General features: G+C 40.2%; 2 protein-coding genes across 3 annotated transcripts; one reads left to right on the top strand and one right to left on the bottom strand.

Annotated features, from left to right (window-relative positions):
* Positions 1 to 4,476: 4,476 nt before the first annotated feature.
* rarres3l (retinoic acid receptor responder 3-like) lies at positions 4,477 to 8,025 on the top strand. Its single transcript, XM_051419289.1, has 5 exons — positions 4,477 to 4,831; positions 5,091 to 5,141; positions 6,370 to 6,478; positions 6,677 to 6,945; positions 7,277 to 8,025. The coding sequence occupies exons 2-5, from the start codon at positions 5,127 to 5,129 to the stop codon at positions 7,400 to 7,402; spliced, it is 519 nt and encodes a 172-aa protein (XP_051275249.1). The 5' UTR covers positions 4,477 to 4,831; positions 5,091 to 5,126; the 3' UTR covers positions 7,403 to 8,025.
* Positions 8,026 to 11,926: 3,901 nt separating this feature from the next.
* On the bottom strand, positions 11,927 to 21,194 carry scyl1 (SCY1-like, kinase-like 1). Of its 2 annotated transcripts, none has more exons than XM_051419287.1 (18): positions 20,970 to 21,194; positions 20,176 to 20,316; positions 19,345 to 19,467; positions 19,028 to 19,254; positions 18,715 to 18,805; positions 18,133 to 18,288; positions 17,712 to 17,870; positions 17,365 to 17,472; positions 16,953 to 17,066; positions 16,689 to 16,844; positions 16,401 to 16,589; positions 16,038 to 16,113; positions 15,696 to 15,893; positions 15,035 to 15,183; positions 14,822 to 14,896; positions 14,270 to 14,590; positions 13,749 to 13,827; positions 11,927 to 13,467 (listed from the first exon to the last, which is right to left on the bottom strand). In XM_051419287.1, the coding sequence occupies exons 1-18, from the start codon at positions 21,075 to 21,077 to the stop codon at positions 13,343 to 13,345; spliced, it is 2,595 nt and encodes an 864-aa protein (XP_051275247.1). In that variant the 5' UTR covers positions 21,078 to 21,194; the 3' UTR covers positions 11,927 to 13,342. The 2 variants fall into 2 exon arrangements, with proteins under 2 accessions (XP_051275247.1, XP_051275246.1); XM_051419286.1 differs by having other exon boundaries at positions 14,807 to 14,896; positions 20,970 to 21,193.
* Positions 21,195 to 21,466: the final 272 nt, after the last annotated feature.

Here is a 21,466-nt window from a genome sequence, read left to right as displayed (position 1 = left end):
ATATGAAGCTAATATGAAGCTGAATCAGCCTGAGGAGACCATCCCTGGAGGTTTTCTTCTTTGTGGTTCTGGACAGTGCAGATAGTAACAAAAAGAGAACATTTTGTTCAGGAAAGGCTGTAACCTTGAAAGATATCCATTTTATTTGTTTAATCTGGGTGGCTGAAGCCTCATATTAACTTTGTATAGGCTATATTTCTGTTTCTGTTTCTGTTTTTGTCCATCACTTAAAGGAGGAATGCAGAATGAATACAGAAAGCAAAACCTGTTTCAATGTTCACTTGAGCATTTGACTATTGTTTTGAAACACTGTGAACCTGTCCTTTAATGAATTCCAACCTCTGATGTTGAACGGACTGGAAGGAGGTCGTCACCCTCTGCTTCCTCTAGTTCTTCTAGTTCTTCTACTTCTGAAACATTCACTTGGATTGGCCTTTTTATCTTCAGTGTTCTGTGCAAACAGTGATTGGTTAAGGGTTACACATAATACACAAAATTACTACTAACTAAACCATTTCTATTGAAACATTAATGGAGCAGCTATTTTGAACAACAGTAGTTGTTATAGATTACTGGAAACAAAAGGAAAACCTGTTCCAACGTTCACATGGGACTCCGACCTTTGATTTAAGAGAGATTTGAAAAACTGTAAACCTGACCTCTTAGACAAACAGAGAAGGCAGAATAAACGTCTTTCTGAGTCTTGCGTCTTGTGTCCGTGATGTGCAGCCTTCTCTTTGTTTTGCCAAGACACCGACTTTTCCCACGGGAGTTTTTAATTTTCTGAATGAATGAGGGTGCGCCCGTTTAATTGCTGCGCCAGAAACTCAAAGTGAAACTTAGGTCCATGTCCTCCAGCCACTTTCCGTCCGTCATAAAGCTCTTTTTACTGAGTTTAACTCAACTGTCAAGAAGGCATGTTAGGTACCAGGTTAAAGTATCCCAGGATTTTCCTTTATTAGGCCTAGTATATGGCCCCCCTGATAAAGCCTTGACCACCCTCTGGCCACCCCTTGTATGAAAGTCTAGTTCCGCCACTGCTTCTGCTGAAACATTCACTTGGATTGGCCTTTTTATCTTCAGTATTCTGTACAAACAGTGATTGGTTAAGGGTTACACCTAATACACAAAATTACTACTAAACCATTTCTATTGAAACATTAATGGAGCAGCTATTATCTTACAATACAACAACCCAAGGATCCGTTGGTGATCTGCAATATGGGGACATACAACCAAGATAACAATCACTTCTGTGATTATTATAGATGATAATAATAATTTTTTACAAATTCACTTGTAGAGGGCTTAGTGTACCTGCTGAGGTCGGTGCAAAAGACTGGTCAAGTTGACCAGGGCAGAGGTCACATCCAGTTTGTTAATTATGTTTTTGTGGACCTTGTCACAAAATGTAAGACAGCTGTCCAAAGTTTTGAGTTTGTCTTCAAAAGGGTCCTTCTTGAATTCTAGGGTTCTACTCAAACTCTTCTACTTATTTGAAAAATCTAAGTCAAAGTCTTCAAGTTCAAAAGGGATGTAAGGACAAGACGTGGAATGCAAACCTTCTTCTAGCTGTATCAGGAAGCAGAAAATAAGCAATGTCATGAATAAAAGGATAAGAAATGACATTGCTTCTCTTTTTGTTTTAATATGACAGATATAATCTGGCTACAATCCAGCAAAAACCTACATAATTCAATTTATATGAACATTGTTCCTCACAACTTCTCTCTCGCTTTCTCTGTCTCCCTCTGGAACTAACGCAATGACAAAAATAACAGTAAAGAAATAATAAAAGAAATAGAGATGATGACGGTAAACTTTTATTATCATTTAATTTCATGAGAATAATTTCAAATTATTTACTTTGACAAGGGCCAAATTGTGATAGTTAGAAAACAGCTCTTGTGGGGTGTTCCCGGTCTTTCAGAGGTCAGTACCTATCAAAAGTGGTCCAAGGAAAGAAAAGTGGTCTACCAGGGTGCCCAGGTAGTCATAATGTTATGGCTGATCGGTGTAATGCCTGTTCAGGAAGGCTTTAAGCTTAAAGTAGCCCACAGTTGAGACTGAGATGCTAATGCTAATTTAGCATTCTAACGTTTGAAATTTTGAATGCTCAATGTAGCACTTCTGAAATATCCTGACAATTCAGTTTCTCTTTCCCTATATGCTCTCTCTTATGAATAATTAATAAGCAAGTTTAGATGGTCTATCAATATACATATTGATATTTCTTTAAATTATGCTCGACAAAATGGATAAACATACAAATTGTATTTAAAATTAAATATAAAAATAAAAATTCTATTATCAAAAATGGTCGTGTTAACATGTATAACATTGATATCAAGTATACATTTTTTAAAAAAGGCTAGAAAAATGATCAGAAAACAGTGTTTACCTCGTCCAGCATGGACTTTCTCCTGAATGGGTATCTCACCGTCAGATCGATGGCAGATCTCAATTCTGCTTACAGTTTATCTGTAGTTTCCTAACCTGGCTCAACCATGGTGACTTGGGGATGTTAAAATCTCTATCTGTTCCTCAATTTCTGTCAACTGACATTTAAATTGCTTTTTAAAGTTTTTAAACAGAAAGTACATTCCAATAAAGTTTATCATTTGTATGGAGGACTGTCAATTGATTGTTAATCATTAGATATTTATATTGATTATTTGATAGTTTTATGAATATTCATTATAATGGTTGCTCTCACAATATTTATACAATAAAATCATTCAAGTTTTTATAACTAATTGCTCATTAAATGGCAAAGTGTGTTCTATAAAACCAGCTACATACTGTAGGCGACAGGTCTAAAAGGAAACTCACACTTTTCAATCCTGAAACTGGATAAACGAGAAAAAAGGTTTGGTCCTTTGTTCTCTGGTACTTACTAAATGAAAGATAGCAGCAATTAAAACTAATCTAAGGTGTGACAGAAACCATGTGAAACATATCTGCATTTTTTAAATACCATATTGTTTTGTTGTTGTTAAAACTATAGGGCACAGATCTCAGGAACAGCAGCCATCTGTCTTGCAGCAGGGTTTAAGTTAATAGTTAATTTCCATAAATAATAAATAAATGATACAATAAAATCAGTCCAAATCTCCCACGAGTACAGTGGTGATCATCCTTAACCAGATTACATTGAAAGTTTAAGCTAACCTACGAAAGAAAAGGAAATGTGAAGAAAGTTTGATTAGAATAATGAAAATTGAGCAGACTTTCTCTTTAATTATATATAAAACAGTACAGTAAAATCTGTATAAATCTTACATAGTCTGGGTCATTATTATTATTATTATTAGTAGTAGTAGTAGTGGTAGTAATGCTCTAGTGTTTATTTTCATAAAAAAACAGAAAGTGAATGTTGCACATTTATATTTATTTTGCTGTTATTGTATTTATTATTGTTATTAGTATTTCAGTGTGTAGTCATTTTCAGGGTCTGGACTCCTCCCTGTGCAGGTGGATCTACAGCTTCCTGACTGGCAGACCACAGGTGGTTCGAGTGGGTCACTACACTTCAGCCCCCCTGACTCTCAACACTGGATCCCCCGAGGGTTGTGTGCTCAGCCCTCTGCTGCATGGCTATCTTAACAAAACATACTGTTACACACAAATACTACATCATACATTTTCTATGTTGATTTTATGTATCACTCAACTCATAAAGAAGTCAGCCGAGGCAGAATCTTGCTCTTTGAAAAAACTTTAATTGATAAATCCTTTACATCTTTGGGGGGTTGAATATATATATATATATATATATATATATATATATATATATATATATATATAGGAGTTTTGAATGTAATAGGGAATTGGGTATTTTCTATTTTTAAAAAATAGTTTGCTGGTAATTGCTTATGAATAAATAAGTTGAATCAGTTACTCTGCTTAATCCAATCCCTAATTTTAACTTAAAGCTAGTTCATCAAAAAGTTTGTGTATGCTGGTTGAAGAATATTTTGACAAAAATACCCAAACATGATGATTATACATGGACATTTTATTAAATACATTTAGTTAAAACTAATGTAGTCTTATATAATAATCCGAGATTCATGAAGGTTATAATGTTCAGTTCATTCAAGGTTGTGGTCATTTTAGAGGTGGAGGTGCAGTCTGTGCTGCTGTACCTTCAGAAACTGAAAGAGAAACAGCTCTCTGTACGAAGCAAAAAAATTAAAATAAAATAAATAACTGAAGGTCATGAAGAGAGGATTCATTGCAGCACTGTTGCATTAGACTATATTACTGTGTGTAGATGAGCACACACAGATGAGGCACAGATCATCTTATTCAACTCAGGTTTCTTTCTGTACAATGTTCTTGTTATAGTCAGTAGTAGTTTTCTCCTCCTTGGTTTCCCTTTGTCTCTCTGTTTGTGTGTTTGGACTCCTCCCAATCTCCATGATTACCTGCTCACCTGTCTGACTGCTCAAACCTGCCAGCCAGCCATCAACTCATCAGTCCTGCAGTATATAAACCCCGGTTCTCCATCCACTCTGCCAGATCGTTGTCTCTCCAAGCCTTGTAATGACTTTCTTGGCCAAGTTTGAGAACTTTAGAGAACTTTTTTCCGTACCTCAGGATCATTGCCTTCACTAGAGCTCCTTCAATCAGCCACGCTGCCCTCCATCTTCAAGTTCCACTCTGCCTGGGTCTCAGCCATATCCTCTCACCACTGCCAGCAGGAGCTACACATCACCATTTCATACCCTGGTTCTCAATAAAGCCTGTCTTTGGAAATCGTACCAACTGAGTTTGTGGTCAGCTTGTGGGTTCCTCTGTTTAACATAACAGATCTGCATTTTAAGTTGTAAGTTATGTGTTATATTTTAGTTATATTAAAAAAATTTAGATTTTAAATTTTTATATTCTTACTCTTCTACTTGTGTGTTGCCTCAGGGAGTCGGGCAAAGTAAGATTTTCATTGTACGTACAAACCACTGTGTTTCTTACTGTACATGTGATAATTAACCTCTTGAATCTTGAATATGCCTGATCATTGGTACAAGGAGTGGTCACAGCATGTAACACTGTCTGTAATAGAGCCATGAAATGATTTGTGCCCACAGGTGCTATAAGTAAGAGCATTACAGAAGAAGACGAACATGGCTGCCACACCTGTAAGTAAATTATCCTTTAATCCAAATATTAAATATTAGATCATTGTATTTTTTGTGTTTTATCTATCTATCTTATTATGTTTCATTATGCAACTTTTATTGAAAATATTTACAAGCTAGGCTACAATGTTGATTCATTTATCATTCTACAACACAGGTTTGTATAACAGGATGCTAGTTGTAGTCACTTTTATACTACTCACAAAACAGAAATGATATAAATGTGACTAAATAATGAGTTATAAATAGAATTAAAGCTGCAAGCAGCGTTGGATGGGATCTCGCACCGGGCGCGCGTCGGGGTGTGCTGCGACCGCGTCACGTGCCGTCGTAACAAGCGCGTACCACAACATGAAAATGTCACGTAAATCAGCTCGAAATCGCCACGCAGCACTTACTTCCTGTTGCCACTAGGTGGCGCTATCACTATGTGTTCAGGGCGGGACTCTTATCAAACATGTGAAGTTTCGTTGCAGTCGGATCATGTACGCAGAAGTTATTACGAATCCCTCTTTTTATGGCGAAGGTTTGAAATTGCACGACACGGGACGCCACGCCACATCCACAATGTTTAACGGAATAACGTGAATAGCACAACTTTTAATACTGAATGTGTTTAGATGGCTGTGTCCAAATCTGAAGTCGGTCCGATAAATTCCCTAGGAGGAGTTCGTTCAAATACAACGTGTGCAAATCGCCAAAAATGTCCACAAAATCCAAAATGGCGGACTTCCTGTTGGGTTTGAGGTATGGGTCCAAGAGACTTTTCTGCTTCTTTTATCATCATACACATGCGTACCAATTTTCGTACATTTGGGTCTTACGGGTCTTGGGGGCTGATTCTGGGGGGCGTGGCTTAGACGTTTGGCGGCGCCCGTGCACGAGGACAATGTCATATCGGTATTTTTGCTACGTTTGAATTTTGTGCACATTTTCATGACTTTTTGAGCATGGTGCGGGGGTCAAATATGCGGTCGAAGTCCCAGAGGTATAATAATAATAATTCCTGGAAGAACAAAAGGGTCTTTGCACTTTTTAGTGCTCGGTCCCTAAATATTATTTATTGTGGAGTGTAGATTAATTAAGGAGTGTCACAGCTGCTTTGTAGTCTTATTCAAACGTTTTATCTTTGTTTAACCTAGATTGTGTCAGAGTCTGGTCCAAAATGTTGCTGCCAAACAAAGTCTGTTGCAAAGTCAAACATATTTTCCGTGTGTTGTAATCCAAGTATGATGAGAAACCGGAGCCTGGGGACTTGATAGAAATCTTCCGGGGCTCCTATCAGCACTGGGCTGTGTATGTTGGTGATGGCTTTGTTGTTCACCTGGCACCACCCTGTGAGTCCTTCCACACATCCGTCTGGACTGATATATACACAATACAATAACAGCTTTATATGGCTGTTAATTATCTCAGAATATCAACTTAGATTGTTTGTTTGTTTGCAATATTTAATTCATAAACCTGTTTCTCTCTCTCTCTCTCTCTCTCTCTCTCTCTCTCTCTCTCTCTCTCTCTCTCATTGCTATTCCTAGCTGAGGTCCCGGGTGCAGGCTCCAGCAGCATGATGTCTGTCCTAGTTGAGAAAGCCATTGTGAAGAAAGAGGAGCTGTGGGACGTGGTGGGAAAGGATCGGTGGAAAATAAACAACAGCCTGGACAGCGAGTACAAGCCTCGTCCTGTTCACATCATAGTGAGGGAGGCGAGCTTGCGTGTGGGCGAGGAGCTGCCGTACTGCGTCTTCAGGGGGAACTGTGAGCACTTCGTAACCGAACTGCGATACGGAAAAGCCGAGTCCCGGCAGGTCAGTGGACCCATCATTCTGTGTTTAACTTTTGAGAATTACTAGAAAATAAGAACAAAAAAAATCACAACATGCCAACAATCAATCTATATTTTTTCTATAAAAATGAAAGGTAAAAGTTATTATTTGACTTACAATGGATTACATTACTGACATTTTTTAATGGTGAAAAAAGTGGAAAAGGGTGGCACAAAAATAATTAGCTAAAAATGTTTTAATATAGGAGTCATATAGTTGTGGATAACTCTAATGCAGTGTTGAATGTCATAAAGACAAAGTTCTTCATTGTCTCTCTGCTCTCTAACTACAATGGATGGACTTTCCTCTGCAGGTGCGTAAGGCGGGAGAAACAGCGATGGTCATGGGTGTGGCTGCAGCGGTGGGTCTGGGTATCTTTGCTCTGGCAGGAGCTTTGTTTGGAGGCAGTAAAAAAGAAAAAGACAAGAACACGCAGTGATTGAAGTCTTAGGGTTTGATTAATAGATCACCACTAAAGCCTAACTGGTTGTTATCATGATCACTCACTGCAAATATCTGTGAACTTTCCTCCATCCGTCTCTCCGCTCTTCTGTTGTTAGAGTAACAGCTGGGTTGGTTTGGGATCAAGGCCCGATATTTTTCAGACTTTTTAAAATTTCTAGCACAATAAAACAGCATATTAAACAAATTAATTAAGGTGCCAGGATGAAATATATGTTTAGATGTTGTAATAAGAACTTTTTGAAGAGGACTGTAGATGTAGATATATAGACTATAAGGTATTTTCTATTTATAAAAATAAAAACAGCTTGCTTATGAATAAATAAGCTAGTTGAATCAGTTACCTCTGCTTAGTCCAACATGGATATTTTACATAATCAAAATAAGCTAATAGGATGATATTGTGGTCATATCTGACAGAAATGCCATTTAATATCATATGCACTTTTTATTTTAATGATCTGTGGGCTGAAAGTAGACATGAACTAAACTTTTCTCATGACTTGTCACCTTTAGTTCACAATTGATCTGGTATTTACAAGGTTTTGTCTTCCTCTGACATTTAATTGTTTTGATTAAAGAATAATTTGTGTGATTCTGGATTTTAGTCTTTCTTTATCCAACATGGAGTTTCCTCACACGGGGTTGCACTTACTGAAACCATTAATTGATTTAATATTGGTTTTAACTTTTCACTTATACACCTTGGTCACTTTGACCTGGAAGCACATTGCCCAGGATGAGATGTAGTTGTATTGACTGTTCAACGTCCGACGTTGCCACCACAATAATAATTAAGATATGTGACAGGATGGATTAATAATTAATCAGTGGGTGACAGTGGGCGGGATTGCACCAGAACATCACGGCACAGTTAACCTCCTGGGGCCCTAATATCCTAAGTTGCTGTGTTTTGCTTTGTACACAAACATAGAAAGGAATGTGGTGGTTAATAGGGGTCCAGCTCATTTAGTTGTATCGGCCTCACGAGAAGGAGAAGAGTCTCTGAAAACCTTAAATGGATGTGCTAAGTGGATAAGTTATTATATATAGATTAAGTTAAACTCTATATGTTCCCCTCCATGTGCCACTGTGGTTGTTAAATCCATCCTGCTTCCTGTTAAGGGAAAACTTTTAAGTTTCCAGTTTCATGTCTCTGTTATTTAAGTTTCCAAGGCTGACCAGTGTTATCTCACTCTGACTCATTCTTATTTCTGGATTCCTCACTACTGCTGTAGCTGGGTTAAACATCACCTTATGACTGTGTGAATTCCACTGGAAATATATGGTTATATTCCTGCTGAGATATTTGATCACTTCTTGGGTACTTCCAGACATAGATGCAAGGTAAGACCAGTATAATTTGGGGAAATTGTTTGTTCCACTTAAAACATCTAGAAACACTTTCCGTCCAGCTTCATGTCCTTTTCAGTCAGGGGATTTGCTTTCTCCCTTTCAAACCATAGGCTTATTCCAAGCGTATGCATGAGAACAGTGGCCGGTGATTTATGATGAAACAGAAGCCTATATTGCTATATATATATGCTAATTTAGCATTCTGACGTTTGAAATTTTGAATACTCAATGTAGCACTTCTGAAATATCCTGACAATTCCTTTCTTGAACAGTTTCTCTTTCCCTACATGCTCTCTCTTATGAATAATTAATAAGCCAGTTTAGATGGTCTATCAATATACATATTGATATTCCTTTAAATTCTGCTCAACAAAATTGATAAACATACAAATTGTATTTAAAATTAAATATAAAAATAAAAATTCTATGATCATAAATGGTCGTGTTGACATGTATAACGTTGATATCAAGTAAAAAAAAAAAAACAAAAAAGGCTAGAAAAATGATCAGAAAACAGTGTATACCTCGTCCAGCATGGACTTTCTCCTGAATGGGTATCTCACCGTCAGATCGATGGCAGATCTCAATTCTACTTGCAGTTTTTCTGTAGTTTCCTAACCTGGCTCGACCATGGTGACTTGGGGATGTTAAAATCTCTATCATTGTTCTCCGAAGGTCTTTTTCTAGCACAACAGACTGTTCTCCCATTTCTGTCAACTGACATTAAAGATAAATCATTTTAGAGATGATATAAAACATTAATTTATTTTAACTTCCAATCATTGCTTGTTCAACGTTTTTAAGCAGAAAGTACATTCTAATAAAGTTTATCATTTGTAAGGAGGACTGTCAATTAATTGTTAATCATTAGATTAACAATTAGAAGGTTTTATGAATATTCATTATAATGGTTGCTCTCACTGTTATACAATATTTATATAATAGAATTGTTCAAGTTTTTATCATTAATTGCTCATTAATTGGCAAAGTTTGTTCCATAAAACCAGCTGCATACTGTAGGCGACAGGTCTAAAAAGAAACTTCTCCTTTTCAAGCATATACATTCCTGAAATGTTAACTGGGTAAACGAGAAAAAAGGTTAGGTCCTTTTTTTTTTTTTGGTCCACTATCAAATAATCCACATAATGTAGAATTGTCCTATGGTGGTTTAAATCTGAAACTGTTCTTCTTATTCTACTCAAAATAGATTTTCTTGCTGTCCCTGAGGGTTAATATCATATAATATATTTTATATTTATTTAAATGTATGTTTATACACAGACGTACACAGTATATATGAAATCAACTTTTATTTTGAAATAACTGAATGTGCCTTAGACCAACTTTCTTCTACACATGAAAATAAATATGGACTATTGTTCCACCTTATGTGGAATATGTTTGTATTTTTATCATCACAACATCAGCAGATCGGATTGGCTCCATTAAAAGACATCCTGACGCAATGTGGAAGTCCAAACTGTTGATAACCAAGTGCCTAAATAGATTGAAAATCCAACAATCCAATAACATCATTTTTGTAATTGTGCACATCACCAAGCAGGAAGCTAGCGTGGAAATAATATTGATATGATATGATATGATAATTATTATTATTATTATTATTACTATTATTATTATTATTAAGTTGGGAGTTTGAGGGTTCTGCGCAGTATCTTAGCTGTTCCTAGGACTGCGCTCTTCTGGACTGAGGTTTCTGATGTTGTTCCTGGGATCTGTTGGAGCCACTCCCTCAGTTTGGGGATCACGCTCGCCTTGACCTTCCACATCTGCTCCAGCTGTTCTTTCAACCCTTGGTACTTTTCAACCTTTCTTTCGTCTCTGTTCTTTCTTTCTGATGTTGGCATCTGCTGGTATGGCCACATCTATCACCACAGCTTTCTTCTGCTCCTTGTCTACCACCACTATGTCCGGTTGGTTGTCCAGGACCTGTTTGTCAGTCTGGAATCTGAAGTCCTGTAGCACCTTGGCCCTGTTGTTCTCAGCCACCTTCTGTGGTGCAGCCCATTGGGATTTGGGTACTTCTATTCCATACTGGGTACAGATGTTCCTGTACATTATTCCAGCCACTTGGTTGTGTCTCTCCATGTACGCTGAACCGGCTAGCATCTTACACCCTGCTATTATGTCCTGGACTGTCTCAGGGGCATCTTTGCATAGTCTGCACCTGGGGTCAGATCTATGGGCGGCTGTGGCTCAGAGGCAGAGCAGGTCGTTCCTCAATCGGAAGGTTGTGGGTCCGAGCCCCGGCTCCTGGTGCCACATGTCGAAGTATCCTTGAGCAAGATACTGAACCCCGAATTGCTCCCGATGCCGTGCATCGGTGTGTGAGTGTGTATGAAAATGTATGAGTGTTAGTTTCTGTTCAATGGACTTTGCCATCACTGAGTGAATGTGTGTGAAAGGGTGAATGTGGCACGTAGTGTAAAAGTGCTTTGAGTGGTCGGAAGACTAGAAAGGTGCTATACAAGTACAGGTCCATTTACTCTTGTAGAGTTTGGCCTTTATGGCTCTTGTACCTAGGGCCTGTTCTTGTGCTGCCATGATCAGTGCCTCTGTGCTGTCTCTGAGTCCAGCCTTTTCCAGCCATTGGTAGGTCTTCTCAATATCAGCCACTTCTTCAATTTGGCGGTGGTACATGCCATGTAGGGGCTTGTCCCTCCAGGTTGTCTGCTCCTCTTCCTCCGCACTCTTATCAGGTTTTTGTTGCCTGAGACATTCACTTAGCAGTTCATCCTTTGTGGCCATTTTTCTGATGTACTCTTGGATTTTTGATGTTTCATCCTGGATAGTGGCCTTGATGCTCACTAGTCCTCGGCCTCCCTCTTTCCGCTTAGTGTACAGTCTCAGGGGGCTGGATTTGGGGTGAAACCCTCCGTGCACGGTGAGGAGCTTTCTTGTCTTGATATCTGTGGCTTCTATCTCCTCCTTTGGCCAGCTTATGATCCCAGCAGGGTATCTGATGACTGGTAGTGCGTACATGTTGATGGTTTGGATCTTGTTCCTGCCATATATGTGTGTATATATATATATATATATATATATATATATACATAAAAAAAAAAACACACATATACATATATATCTCACAGCACAGCCTTTGAATTAAAAGAAGAAACGCATGTTTATTTCAATCATTTATTTTAGAATAGCTCACATGCTACACGATTTGGATTCTCTATAAAAGGTTGCATCCAGTCCACCAACAAAGCATAGTTCCTTACATTAGCTCCAGTGGTGATGGGTATTGATTGTGTCAGCCGGGTTTATCTATACAGCATCTTACACCAAACCTAACAATAAGACATCCAACACAGACAGCAGATATCTGGTTACACTGAAAGGTTTGATGAAAACACAGAATCTGCTGGTGAGAGACATTTCAGAGTTCTTGGATGTGATCCTACATAGCAGATCTGCAATTAAATAAAAAGGCACAAATAAAAGAGTAAAAGGAACGTTTAGGGAACCCCTTTACCCTGACCACACCCAATACTGTACTTCTTCGGATGATCTCAAAAGGTTTCAGTGAGATCTGCAAGATTATACAAGTTCAAATGCATGACCTTCAAAAGATTTCAAAATAAAACTCCATTGATTTCATTACCCCTCCACCACAGCACTATCACACATAGGACACACAGGAAGAGGCATGTAAACACATAAATGGATTTCCCCTTTCAAAACCAGTTCTCCAGCCTCAGTTTAACTAATTATTTCTATCATGTGCTCATCGTGTGTCTGCAGTGCATGTACACATTTATGACACCAGTCAAACATGTTGTCTGTTTGGGTCAGTTCAGTACAGTAAAATACAGTATAATGCTGTATGTGCAAAGTAAACTCAACACAGCTGTAGTTCTTTGCCATGAAACCTTTCGTCAGGCCAAACAAATACACAAGTGCATGCATGGATCGATTTTAAGTCTTAAATCTGTAAGTTAGTGACAGCTGAACTAAAACATTCATAACCACTACGAGTGTGTGTGTGTGTGTGTGTGTGTGTGTGTGTATGTGTGTGTGTGTGTGTGTGTGTGTGTATACCGAAAAACATTCAGTATAATACATGTTTGAGTTCTGTTATATATATTTCTCAATTTAAAAAAAAAGTGTCATTTCTTTGTGTCATTTTAAGACAAGATGCACCATTTATATACATTTACTTTACAACTGCAGTTTTATGGAGTTTTGTAATTAAAAAAAAAAATAAAACAGAGGGAGACACTCTGTGTGAACAACTCTGCTGCAGGAAGTGCTGCTTCACATCTCTCTGGATTTTCTCTTCCATTTTTCTGTCTCTGTGTTTGTCTCAGTTCTGCCATCCTTTGTCACCCGTCTGTCAGAAGCAGAGAGTCACCTACTGACCAACAAGCCGCCTCCATGATAGCGACTGCTCACAGTATTTTCGTCACTGCTAACACTTCTTTCTGGTCCTTTGTTTGTGGAATGTCAACCCTCCATCCACTGTTCTGGGTCGCGTTACTGTTGTCCAGGTTCCTCCCTCTCTGTCCCCGCCCTTAAATCTTTCTTTGCTTCCCCTTCAGTCCAGCTTGCGTGCGCCCAGTTTGAGAGGACCCTTAGCAGCTTTGCGCTCTGCCCGTTTCGCCTCCAGCTCTTTCCTCCTCTCCTCCCGTTTCTTCTTGGAAAGCTCGGCCTTGCTGAGACCTGGAAGGTAATGAAGACAGACAGTTCAATGCATACAGGCATACACTCAGATAGTTAATGGTGTAGATGAACACAATAATACTTCATTAGTGTGAATACAGAAGAAGTTCAAGTGAAGGTTTTGGGACATATAAGAAGAAATGTTCCAGTGAAGTCACACAGACGGTTAGTTTTTTATTACTATTTATTTACTTACATAGTAAGTGTAAATGAAACATGCACCATCTGTTTGCAGCTCATTTGGGGAAAACTAATGATACGGGGAGCCAGCTGAGACTTACCCTGGTTCCCATCCACTGACTCCCAGCTCTCCTCAGCTCCCCAGTCTCCTGTTGCCTCGGCACTCCAGCCATCTCCAGCCTGACGGGGAGAAGACACAAGAAAATATGAATGAACTGAAATGCTTTTTTAAAATATATATTCCTGACCTTTTTTACTTAGACAACTTGTGTGAAGAAAGAATAAAGTTTTTTTTAAACCTAATTTACAGAAATAGTTTGATGTTTATCAACACCACTCTCATGTCTAGACCTAATATAAAGCTAGAGCCAGCAGATCAATATACCTTTTTTACACCAACATTAGTGCGTATATGCAGGTTTTTAATATGCAGGTTAATCTGCTAGAAATAAGCGACTGACTCCTTTCCATTGCCAGTTCGCCTGTGGGGGTTTCTTCTTCCTGATGTGTCATGTTCGATGTCACTAACAGTAGTCTTCCATAGCCAGACCCATCTCTCATATCTAATCAATACTAATTCAATCTGTTGCCCTTCTGTCTTTTTGCCTCCCTCTGTCCTCACCGTGGTGGCAGCAGTGCTGGCTGTGTTTCTCTGGGACACGCTGGCGAACAGATCATTCTGACCGGTCCCTATGGCTGCGTTGCTGCTGTCCCAGTTGTAGTCGCTGGCTAATCGCACTCCTTCGGGCAGGGGCAGCGTTGAATTGGTCAAGGTTGTGTCCGTGTCCTCCTCCCCCCAGTCGTTGCCCCAGCCTTCCTCGCCCGCAGAGCTCTGTCCCTGCCCTTCCTTCTCGTTGGACCAGCTGTCATCGGCGTCCCAGCCTGAGCTGCTCCAGTCAGAGCTCTGCTTTTTCACCGCCGTGGAGGACGACGACCGGCCCACCTAGATATTAGAGAGATGATAAAAGAATGAAATGGAGACTAAGTGAAATAATAGAAACAGCAGAAATGTCCTCCATATATAGAGAGAACACACACTACAAAGTTCTTGAACTCTTTTATCATTATTACTCAGTAGTAGTGGCAATGATATCAGTGGAGCAGTATTAGCACTAATGTAATATAACTGTATAATGGGTCCAAATTAAAGGGCTCATACTCCTCTGTCACTGGCCTTCTTTTTGGATGATGCCATTCCTGACCAGTCAGTGTTCCAGTCATCTGCTTCAGGTTGAGCTTTCTCTGTCTCCTATAAGTAAAAAGAACAATTTATGATACTCGTTTATTCTAAATGACAATTATGTAACAACATAATATCACATACACATATGTATCTCAATAATCATTTTAAATTTATTTCAATCAATCAAAAGTTGTGCAATCATACATCCAAACTTCCCCAGTCCTCCTCTTCATCCCAGCGGTCTCCTATTGGCTTGTCATCATTGTCCGCTACTTCAAGAGTCTGTGATTGGTTGGCACCACTAGAGGTAGCGAGGTGAGTCCGAGAGGCTTGTGGAGTTTTAGCTTCAGAACCTGTCAAAGAAAGAAACAAGAGATAAGGTTTCAGACAGAAGGGAACCGATTATACACAGTGTGTTTACACGTCTTAGGGGTTACTACATATGCGAATATAGTAATTTGAGCACCAGAGGGAGCCGTGCAAAATCTGATAAAATGCTTGAGTCACTTGAGTCAGTGTTGGTTGGGGCTGAAGATTGAAAATGAAAAAAATCTGGTAGTGTGGAGTTAGAAAGAAGTGAATTTATCAGACTTCTGTAGCCCACCCATCACCCCTGGTTAACGGATCACAGGTACACTAGCTGCTGCTATAAAAACACACTCAAATCTCAGATCAAACTGTCAGCGGTCAAACTGCATTGTGGTTAACGTAGGCGTCAGGTTTTGTCAACGAAGAAGAATGTGCGGAATAAAAAAAGACAATACCTCTGGTTCTGCTGCATCGATTTCAACCCTCATTTCAAAACTGTCCGTCGTGAGTCCAACAATGTTACAGGAGTCAAACAAATCAACTGTGATAACCCTACCGGGTGCAGGTGCTTCATCTGTGGCACTGGTAGGGCTGGTGTCGTTGTCGGGCCCACTGCCCTCGGCTGCTGCACCCCCCTCTGTCCCTGGAGCGTTGCGGATCAGCTTAGACGTTAGCGAGGACATACCGGTCACTGCCCAGCCGGCCCAGCTGGAAGAAGCACCTGCAGCCTGAGCACATGATGCTACGTCCTTTTCTGCAGGACGGACAGGAGAGAGAATATTTTTAGTTTCAGATTTTTAGAAATATAACTCAAAGAAACGTGTCTATTCATTCTGCTAACGATATGTGACTCAGCAGCAGAAGTATGTGTGTTTCGGCAGCACAGTGTGTTACAGACCTATATCAGCCAGCTTAGTGGGGTCTTCTGACACAGTCTCCAGCTTGGTAAGGAAACTCTTAATGGCTTTGAATGCCTGACAGAGAGAAAAAGGCAGTTGAGAAGAGAAATGCATCAGTATATTCCAGAGACAACAAAAAAAACTCTACAGAGGTTAAACATCACTATACAAGGTTGACCTTATATGCCAGTATTTACTACTAATTAGCTTGAATCCTGCCCTGTCTTTCTTTATTATCTTTATTCTAGGACCACACTGACTAAAAAGAAATTAATGAATTTTACTGCTGATAAACAACAATCTAAATAATAACTGTCCATTTAAGTCATAAGAAACACCATGTAGTCACAAATCATGTGTACCTGGTCCCTGACGCTCTTATCGGGGTCAATAGTAATGGCACAGAGGGTGGGCAGGATGCGGGCTGCGATCTCTGTTACGCTGTAGTAGTTGTGTGTGGCGGCGAAGCCCAGTACACCAGCAGAGCGTGAAGCTGGGAAAGGGTCTTTAGTAGCTCGAGAAAAGGCAGAAATCAAAACACGTTGTCGAGTCTGCAAAGAGAGAAATAACCAAATTCTTCCATTTGAACAGATTCTTTACTGAACTTTGGTTTACTAGTTTTTTTGTGTACTATGTACTGTATACTATACCCCAGCGTTGAGGTAGGAGGCAATCTTGCCCAGGCAGACGGTGGTGTTGCACCGGATCGGGCCTTGTTCGTCTCTGGCCTGCAGCCGGGCAAAGTGACGCATCAGCTCCTGGTTCAGGTTGGTCTCGTTCAGCTTGGGAGCCAGCAGCAACATAGACTGGAGGGGAGGAACGGAGAAGAGTTGTGGCTACAGCAGACTGACAACAGCCAGTAGATAAGTAATAACACCTCCTGGTCTGTAGTTGTGTTTAAGCATGTGAACTACCTTAACAGTCTGTTCTCTGATGGCGGGGTTGGTGTCTGTGAAGCCGTGAACAACATGAGGGAAAATCTGGGAATTAACGGCCGCTTCGTTCAGATACTGAATGAACTGCTCCATCTGAGAGAGAGAGAGAGAGAGAGAGAGAGGAGAGAGAGAGACAGACAAAGAGAGAGAGACAGACAAAAAGAAGAAACAATGTTGGAGAAAATAAATGCTTTTATTTTTTAAAACAGGCATTTAAATGGTAAATAGGGATATAACTTCCTGTTAGTTTTTTTTAAATCCTACATTTAACTGATATTTTTCTTTAATTGCTCCAGAGCTGAAAAGTCTTGCTGGATGTTACGTGGAAAGTTAAAGATAAAAACTGAATGAGTGTGGTTTTCAGAGGCTAGATGAAATAGGCCTCACATACCTGCTGCAGCAGTCGTATCCTCATGGCTCTGTCCGTGGAGGAAAACATCTTCACGATAACAGGAATGATCTTCTGCTGGTACTCCTCTGCCGACAGGAACTTTCCCACCTGGGATACAGACAGAGGCAGATAGTGGTTAGAGGTGTAACTTCCAAATGGGGTCTCAAATGAATTGTGCAAGAAGATATTGATACCAGTGTAACTGGTATCAATATGTGTCTCACTCTGACTTTGTTTTCCTTGTTTATGTTTAACTTTGAAAATGATCAGAGATGCTTGGAAACGCTGCAGTCTACAATCTGATATTCAGTAAGGTGTGACAGTTGCCCAGGGAGATAAGGATTCACCTTGAAGAGCGGTGTGAGGACTACGGCTCCCGCATTGCCAAACTCAAAGGCGGTGAGCAGCTGAGGCAGCACCTTGTGTTTACAGAAGTCTTCAGGGAAAGAGTCCAGATTGTCACTCAGATCCTGGAAGAACTGCTGCTTCTCAGCTGGCTCCTTGATCTGGAGAGAACATTTGAATTTTCCATTATTATTATAATCTACTATACAATTCACTATTATTATACTAATATATTAAGCCTGTTAAAACACATTTCTAATAATAATAACTAAAGGCTGTGGGTACTTGCTGGTAATTCCTCATAAAATTAAACCATGTGGCCATAAGAACTTGATCCGTTTCTATGCTGCAGTTTGATTGTAGCACTAACACAAAAACCCCTGTTATACATGATAAAGTGTGTCTTTATGAAAGTCTGTGGACCTGTATCTCTTCCAGGAAAAGGTTGCTCTCCACAAAGCTGTTGCTGAGGAACCCCCCAGGGGCTCTAGAGTTCTGGAGAAAGCGGGCTGGGTTGGGCCGAGCTCGGGGGTTAGCCCCCACCAGCTCACAGTAATGAGGGACCAGGGCCTTGGGGATCTGTGGGCACAAAGAGGACACCAGTCATGGTCAGGACATCACCACTTCTCCATGTCACAAACAAAGATTCCTTTTAGCTGTGACTGAAACCATGAAGAAACCGTAGGTTAAATTCAGTGCTTGAAGGCAACTTAGCAAGAACATTATGTGTCTTATTCACCGTCTCTGCTCATGTGACAATGTTTCTTCTTTAGATGAGCAAAATATCTGCCCCTTAATGCAAAATAAACAACAAAATACACCGACTATTCCTAATTTTTTTTAGGAAATGTTGAATATGAAAAGTTTATGCGACACCACCACAAAACTTGTTCAATACCGATAACAACAACCTGAAGTATCTTTAGAACAAACAAAAGTAATCTATGAACTGAAACAATGAGAGTGGTGCGGTAGATACACAAAGGAACTGTCCAAGTGTCTTACCTTTCCCAGAGAACGAAGGGAGGACGTGCGAGGTAGAGGCCCGTTGAACACCTCCCAAATCAGACAGCCTAGCCGCCACACCTCCCCCGCCCTGTAAAGAGCACACAGTTCAATACAAAAGTTCCTACAGAAAACTTTAATATCACACCGACACTTTACTCAGGTATCTCTACATAGTCCTATTATGAACCTCTTCTTTCTGTAATCTCTGCAAATATTCATGTTTCTGTTCCCCTTTACTTCCTCTATAATATATTAGTATTATTCTGATTATTCAATTTGTATGTTTGTGGTTTTTTTACACGTCTCTTACCATTTCTCTCCGCTGCTATTGGGCATCTCTGGTGGGTCATATTTCTCCATCTCTGGGTAAACAGCCTTGGGAGCAGGTAGTGAAACCCCGGTTGGGTCTCCCTGCTCAGGTACCACATGGTCTAAACCCCCGAGCTTCCACTCCCCAGCTCGATCCACAAAAACAGACCATACACCCAAGTTGTTATGAAGCAGGTGGCAGTCGTTGACCAGGAAACTCAGAGCTTTCTGTGGGGGAGTAAGTGGAGTAAGTGCTTAGAGAGGACAGGTGACAGAACTACGGCTCCCCTGAAAGTATCGGACGGCTCCTATTCTTACCACTATCTGGTGCAGTCCCCAGGAGACCTCCAGCTCCCCAGACCCCCCCTTCTCTGCCTGAGCCTTCAGGTGGACTGCCAGGGGTGTCACCTGTTCAGTAACCAGGTACAGGCTCTTCTCCGTCTGTGAAACAACAAGTTACTGTTACTGTATGTATTTATTGTTTATGTTGAACAGTATTTCATAAGAAATACTGTTTCACCTCAGACTTCTATTAACAAGCAATTAATGTAAATACTGAATTATTACCCAGACCTACTTATCTTAACTTAACTTGTGGTAGGAATTATACTATACTTTGGACTTTGGCACTTTTCATGCATTCTGATGAGTGGAAAGCAGCATCTTTGGACTATTGACTAGAACAAACATGGACATGGAGGAAGACAATGAACGCACATTGTCTCTCTAGCCAGTAATACACTTAATATTTCTCTCTATATATTTGATTTTCAATTCATTATTTTGGCAAAACAGGTAATAGATGAACCAATTTCAAGAGTGTGATATTAAAAATAGTACAGCACTACTGGACTATAAGTTGCGGGGTATTTATGATCGTGTTGAGCCCAAAAAAAGAAATAAAACAGTGCTTACATTCTGTCATACACTACTCACTATACCTTCTGTACAAATATTACAGGCCAACGGTATTCACACTCACCTCTATCTGAACGGAAACATGCAGAGAAAAGCAGACGATGGGGATGAGACACTATATATGTTAGTTACATGACAACACACTCACTATTATTCTCACTCAACAACGACAGTGTGTGCAGAGCCACAGACCACTCACTCACACTCACAGATACAGATACAGATACATACCTCCAATCCATCGACATAAGCCAGGATGTTGGGGTGACGCAGGGTCTTCATACGCTTGAAGGCAGCCTTGGCCAGCTGGGTTTGCTGCTCTGTCCCCTGTGTTACCTCGTACACAAACACCGACACCGGCTCTCCATTGGTCTGAGGACACAGGTTGAGGTGAAATCAGTGACTCTAATGTGAAACTTCATCATATTAAACACTTCTGCTTTGCAATCAAAATAATCAAAAACAGTAGCTGAAAAGTCAAATACACAACTCTCATATCTCCTCATATGATGTTTAATGCAACCCCAGTAACCATGATGAAGCAGGAAGCTGGTGGTGGGCTGTCAGCCCCCGGCCCTGCAGTGACACACACTGACAGTACAGACTGATAATAATGAGGACAGTCGGATATGTGAGCTGCTGATGGCGATTAGCGACCAAACCTTCATTAAGGTGATAAAGGATTAGCTTGAAAACGATTATAATGAGAGTACAGTTGTTAAGTGGACAGGGGGGGAAAAAAACCGGGTGACGTGGCGAGAAATACGTGTCTGTCTCTCGGAGTAAACAAAGCCCGAGTTCACTTCTTTAGCGAAGAATAACGAACACAAAGAGCAGCCGGGACGAACAGCGAGGAAGAGGAGGGATACACTGACATATCTAGATAACAGCGGAGGTCGTGTATTAAAGGATAAATCCAAGTAGCGAACAGACAGTAGCTTGTCGGCTAACAAACAGGCCTCCACAACGAAGCGGGCTGACTTCAGCCGTCAGCGGGGGATCGGCAGCGCTCCGCCCGCTTTTACCTTTCTCTTCCCCCGATGAAGAGTCCATATTCCAGACTTCTCCTGGCTGTCTGGAAGCAGTTCATAAGCAAAGTCTTTGACAGGATCCCTGGCGAAAAAGGACCACATCTCCTCTTTCCTCCACACCTCATCAAACACACTCACACACACTCACTCACACACACAGCAGCAGGACAGCTACACAGACTGCTAGCTGAAGGAGCTAACTTGCTAGGGTATGGTACGGATGTATAATGGCTCCGTGTAAACTCTGTTTGTGCACATTGGTTCCGCGATGGGTTGATTTTTGGTATGAGATAATGGCATTGTAAGAAAGAACTACATTCGCAAATTGAACCTTAATTATTTTTGGATTAATTGATTTTATTTATTGGACACATGACACATGCACCATTCTGTGGTTTTACAAAGCACAGCAACAATCTATATTATCTTATATTTTCTATTGTGTCTTTATAATATTATTATTTTGTGATTCTTTATTGTACTTTTACACT

The sequence above is a fragment of the Dicentrarchus labrax genome, unplaced genomic scaffold, assembly GCF_905237075.1.
Source record: "Dicentrarchus labrax unplaced genomic scaffold, dlabrax2021, whole genome shotgun sequence".
Taxonomy (NCBI): Eukaryota; Metazoa; Chordata; class Actinopteri; family Moronidae; genus Dicentrarchus; species Dicentrarchus labrax.
This window is presented reverse-complemented; position numbering and strand designations above follow the sequence as displayed.